The sequence below is a fragment of the Xiphophorus maculatus genome, chromosome 2, assembly GCF_002775205.1.
Source record: "Xiphophorus maculatus strain JP 163 A chromosome 2, X_maculatus-5.0-male, whole genome shotgun sequence".
Taxonomy (NCBI): Eukaryota; Metazoa; Chordata; class Actinopteri; order Cyprinodontiformes; family Poeciliidae; genus Xiphophorus; species Xiphophorus maculatus.
In genome coordinates this window covers 21,712,295-21,718,470 of record NC_036444.1, presented here as the reverse complement: position 1 = coordinate 21,718,470, position 6,176 = coordinate 21,712,295, and the positions used below count along the sequence as shown (strand labels likewise).

Below are 6,176 nucleotides of genomic sequence, written 5' to 3'. Positions count from 1 at the left end.
ACTGTCTGATCCTGGAAACTTCTGTTTTTCCATGAACAGTAATAAAAATATTCTACATCTTTAAATATTCAATAAATACTATTGAAAGGTTCATCCACAACCATGGATGGATGGTGGAAAAGTTACCGTGATATGTTAAACACATCACATAAATTAATTACACACAGACTGAAGTTTTCGAATCTTTATTTCTATTAGCTATGATTATTTAACACAATATCTAATTTCTTAGATTAGAACAACATTTTACATCAATTTGTTTTCATACAGATGTGGGTTGCAATGATGTCAATTTGATGAGTGGTTTGGTGCACTGGACGTTAAATTTACATAATTTGAGAAGCTGGTGAAGATCAGCCCAGTTTATGTTGACATGCAGGGCATTACAGGCTGTTTCTTTTTACTGACTGTTTAGAGCTAGATGGGTAACTATTTACATTTTCATTTCCCTACCAACATAGTTAATTCTTTCTGTGATTCCTACTGTGAGTAGATGGAACTAGAAATTATAGCATAGCCATTGCAACTTTGTTTTTTTATTTGTTTGTTTAACTCATTTTTTCCTTATTCAGTGCATTCCTTAGTTTTGATATTTCTCATGTTTTTGTTCTCTGTGTATTTAATTTGTGATCTGAATTGCAGCCTTTAGTTGTGGCTACTCTTTGCAGAGCTTAGTTCCTGTTTTATTTTGAAATTGGACAATGAACTTTGATTTTAATGCATGTTGTGTTGTTGCTCCTGTTTTTGAACTTCTTTGTAAGCATTTGGCTTGAATCTTGGTCAACTTTAATGTTAGGCCATGCCCTGTTTATGCTTTGTGCCATATTCTATTTTCTGTGTCTGTTTCCCTGGTTCCTTTTGCTATTTCTCCCATTTCCTCAATTACACTTCAGTTATTTGCTTTCTCTCACGGTCGCAGCCTGTTTCTAATCACCCACTATGCAGTAAACACACTCATCAGTGTTTAAGTCTGTCGGTTTCTGTCATTCTTTGCTAGAATATGTTGTTGCTCCCAGTCTGGTTCCTGTATGATTTTAGTGTGTTCTATAAATCCTTGAGTTCAATAATTTAATACTACCTTCAACACTTGTCTACCTTGTTTCTGCTATACATAAAAACAAAACAAGAAAATATGAGGCATTTATCTTTGCAAAACAAAACTTTTATTCAACAAATGAGAGTTAAAAGAAATAAGTTACAGAAAAATGACAGTCATAGCAGAACCCCTACAAATGTTCCTTATTTTTATTTACATGAAACTGATCCACGAGTTCTCTGACTAATCCAGCCACAGTTTTAGTTTCTCACAAAGATCCTCTGTGTTCCAGCTGCTGTGACGAGTAAAAATATGTAATCCAGGAAGTCAAACACACCAGCAATGCCACAGTGAAACATGATGGTGGCATCTTTTCACCACAAGTAAGCTTTTAGAGGAAAAATTGAACTGGAAGTTCAGAAAATTAAACAAGTTCAATTAAAAAAAGTCTTCACACCATAATACAACTCAAATCATGGAATGTAAACAGTCTCACGGTCTCTCCAAGAACATTTTATCACTTTCTTTTCACACAATACGTACATTTCTGCTTGATTTTCACTTCATTATTTCATAATAATAATACATTATTATTTCTCAATGAACGTAATCACACTATTAGCTTTCCTCACATCTCGCTGACTGAGGCCTTTAAACTCAGATGTTTTGTGTCTTGGCATTCTTTGTCCTCGGCTTTGGCACCGGAGACACTCCTTGTCCCTCGGCAGCTGTGGACAACTGTGGAGACTTACTGTCAGTCCCAGCATCCAGCTTGGAGATATTCTGGTAACAGACCCTTGTTGAAGGCAGTGGACTTGGGGATGGATAACTCTCCACATCGTGTATGTTCTCATACTCTGTGATGGACGCCGCCTCTCGCTTGTGTACAGAAAGCTTCTTGAACACCACTCTGTCACTGAGCTGGGTGCTAGATTTGGCGCGTCTGCGTGAGGGGCATAAGACGACAATAATGACGAGCAAAAGAAAAATCAGACCTGCTCCTCCTGCCAGGACTCCCAGAACAGTTTTGGTCTTAAAGCAAAGCATTGGGGCTGTGCAAGTTGGCCGAACTGTCTCGCTGCGCTCCGCGCTCACTTTGTTTGCCACACTGCAGGAAAAGTTGATGTCTTCTTTTATGTCACTCGTTGATATGCTGACAGTTTGACTTGTTTCACTTGGTAAGATCTTTTGATCTTGCGTCCAGGAGAAAACCAGACCCTCGGGCTTGGAGACTTCACAGCTAAGCTTAACGACGTTGGTGCCGCAGCTGTAACTGAGTCGAGGTTTTGGTACATTTTCCATCACACAGAGCTGACCGGTCCAGGTTTTAGCCAGGGTGTTGTTAGAATGTAGGGCGTCTGCTTGATAAGTTCCTGAACTTTGTAGCTTTACACTCTTCAGGAGCAGAGATCCAGTTGTAGTGATGTCTTCTGTTTTCCCAATTTTCACTCTATTTTGTTCTCTTAAGAAAACAATGGTGGAGTTATGAGTCCATCTCAAAATATTGGACTTTGTCAGTCCTTCATAATTAAAAGGCAGAGTCACACTCTCTCCGACAGAAGCGTATATGTCACAAGTTTTGCTTTTTGCTGCTGTGAAGCCGATGAATCCAAATAGTAGGATTTGACTGAGCGCGACAATAAAACACGCCATCGTCTGCATCAAACGGTGTCCGTTTTGGTATCCAGAGTCTTTTGAGTTAGGATGGCTTCCAAGATCTGATCAGTTCAAAGTCTGATCCAAATGCCTCAACACATTCTCACTCCCGACTCGTCATTGTGTTGAATGCCTTGTTGCTTTTGAAAGCCGAAATATATGTCACAGAAAAACATATCTCCACCACTAAAAGGGAAGTATATCTTAAGCAATAAGGAAATGGTTAGTCAAGAGTCTGTCGTCGTTTCCAAACATGGCCTGTCAAAATCAGGTGACAGCTAAGATTTTCTGCTTAAATGCCAAATGTCATTTTTATATTCTTTTTTACCAAACATGACATCACTCAGTGAATTACTAAATTCACGAGAGTTTTGTTTAACCTTTTGTCCAGCCAGGTCAATTACATATTCACTTTGTGATTTAGCAGAAATAAATTACTTTGCTTTTACATTTGAAATTCAGTTGACAAAATGAAAATCTGGGCTTTCCATTAGTTAATTACCTCCACTTATGTGGTAGGATTTATAAAAGGTGTAAAACAATGTGCTCTGCAGCATGGGCTGCTAGATTTAAATGATCCGTTTGTAAATTTAAATAAATAAAAAAACACAGAACAGTTCTGGAAATTAACAGAGAAAGAGAAAGAAGCCAACAAGACATATTTCAGAAAAGTAATATACATACAGATCATGAAATTATTGAAATCATACAAATCAATATCTGATGTTTATAAGATGTCACCTGGAGTTTTGTATTATTTTTCCTGGTTATTGGTTTTGGCTATAAAAATAGTATAGATAATCTTCCATTTCTGTTTTTTTATTATTATTATTTATTCATGCATGGCGGTTCTGACAAAATAAGTGACTAAAGATTAATTATGGCCTTTTGTAAGACTGTTACACGTATATGTTTACATTATTGACTTGTAGTAATTTCTAATATGGTTCAAATAAACAAAGATAGACAAAATGAATGAAACTGTCTCTTGAAAAATGAGCCCTTTCACAAACATTTGGAAACTTGTATTTTACTGAATATTTATACATTGATAAAGGCTCCAGCATTCTAATCTTTTTGTTTCCATGACTGATTTGCATTTTGTTCAGATATGATCGTGATTTACCCTATGGAAATTTACAGATTGACTTTCAAAGACCCCCGCATCTTTCACAGTGTGGAACATTTCCGTTGAGTCCTTGCAGCGTTTTCCTGTAAACTGTAGTCACTGTTGAGCGAGCTTCCAAAAACTCCTCCATAACTCCACAACCCATCCTATCTCCAACCCCTCCAAGTTTCACCCTCTTGGCTCGAGCTCCGCCGGAGCGAGCTCATTTCGCACCCCCTCAAACTATAATTTCGCACAATTAGCAGTGATTCACACTCTTTCTGTAACTCTCAGGCGCATCGTCAAAGCATGACGAACACCTGTTTCTCCAAGCTTCACCGTCATTACACGTTTTCCCTCCCTGAGGGGACGGACTGATTGAGGTGTCAGCCTTTCGAAGGAGGGAACGAGGAGGACTGAGCACTGAATGTAATGAATTCCTGCTTAGCACTGTTGTAAACATTTTATGTAAAAAAGAAAAAAAAAAATCCCTTCTCGCCCTAGTTAAAAAAAAACATGAAAAAATGTCAAGCAAAGATAATGAGTAAGAGAATGTAGGGATGAGGCTCGTTTAAAACTATATTTTTTTCTTTTTCACTGTCCATATTATTTGTACTTTGCAAGTAACTGCAAACAATGCACCCAGCAGAGCATCAGTAGGCCTTTAAATACTTCCCAACTCTACACCCTACATCACTGTGAACATGCCTAAAACCCAAAGGTCACCATTTTGACCCCGTAGCATGTGTTTTCCTTCAAATTCTTTGTCTCTGGAGCAGAGCCAGGTCCATGAAAACGTATTATTGTTCTAATACGTACAGACTGCTCAGCGCTGAAATAAATCTGGGACATTTTATTTGGAATGTTAATGGAAGCACTCAGTGAAAGCTAAATCATGCTTCCTGCATCCTGTTACACTGGAAATATTTCTCCACGGCTGGACAAATCTGGTGTTTACATCGCCATGCTCCGACATGAAAGGTGATTTACATAATCAAGAAGAAATACAATGATCGATCATTTTTCCCTGACAGAGTCGCGAACTATCAAGCTTCCACCAAGCAGTGTAGTTTGCTGAACAAAACTTTACAGTGGACCAGACGATAAACAACTGTAAATGAAAGTCTGTCCTAAAACCTCTGACTTCTGCTTTCCCGGGCGACGTCTCGCGCGTGGCAGTGTGACCTCACAGCATCACAAGAAAGTGGTTGCATGCTGACAGTCCACTGACAACATTGTGGCATTGTGTGACCTTCAACTTTTTCCAAGCTCGGTTGTTATTAATTTTGTCTTCTGCATTTTGAATGATTTTGAATATTTGTCATTGCAAAAGTAAATAGATTGCCATTCTGTCCAAATAGTTTCATACATATACAAGCCAGTGTACTTAAAAGATCAAATCCTTTTGTAAATCTTTACCCTTACCTCTTTACTGGCTACACATAAACATCTGGTTAATTGGCTGGCTACCAATTAAGCTGGCTTCAGGGGCTTCTGTTTGCCCCTGAAGCTCTGACGCAGGGAGTCCGTCTGGTTAGCTGATGTTTAATTGAGGCAAAAAGTAATCTTCTATAAAGGCAAAAACAGAACAAATCCTGAAAGCGATTAACAGCGCTGTTAATCGATAAATCATTTGTAATCATTTATAAAACAAGTTGGAAAAACACAACCACTGCAAAAAAAGAAGAAAAATAGGCAACTTTTTGAAACTTGCGCAGTGCTGCAGTCCCTTCTGATTCAACAACAGTGTGTGTGCTTAATTAAAGGAAATATATTAATATAAAGGTTACAGGTTCAGGCACAGAGCACAGACTTACATAATGAGAGGATTACCATAGTAATCTTATCATGCAACAGTGTGTTCACAACATAATCATGTTAGCTCCATCATTTCCATAATGCTGCGTAATCCCCCCACACAAGTCTAGCCTATTAACCTTGTGAAATTTGTTTAGGATATGCAAGAGTACTGACATTAATTAATACAAATGTTTTTGCTTCTCTTTGGCATAAAACAGCAGGATTAAACTACACTCTTTTTCCATGTTAGTGATATAATCTTTTGAATCCTTGTTTGCTTTAATAACACCAGTATAATGCAAAGCAAGGCTAAGGGTTAACCTTCTGGTATGTTCTCATTCTGTTCTTCTTTAATCAAAGATAATTATAGTAGGATATGTTTACAAATGTAAACATATTTAAGAAAAGTCTTCTAAGTTTAGTTATGTTACCAGCCATCATTAAAAGAAACAATTTGTGCTGCTTATGCACAATTTCTAGGCTAGATAGGTTAGGTTACACATTATTTATGTTGGTATGGATAAGTTTTGCCAAATAATCATTTAAAAAATGACTTTGAATTTGCTTGAACGCTTC

General features: G+C 37.6%; 1 protein-coding gene across 1 annotated transcript; it reads right to left on the bottom strand.

Annotated features, from left to right (window-relative positions):
- Nucleotides 1-1,160: 1,160 nt before the first annotated feature.
- LOC102235280 lies at nucleotides 1,161-2,830 on the bottom strand. The gene has a single exon (XM_005796404.2). It carries the CDS (start codon nucleotides 2,696-2,698, stop codon nucleotides 1,694-1,696), a length of 1,005 nt encoding a protein of 334 aa, XP_005796461.2. The 5' UTR covers nucleotides 2,699-2,830; the 3' UTR covers nucleotides 1,161-1,693.
- Nucleotides 2,831-6,176: the final 3,346 nt, after the last annotated feature.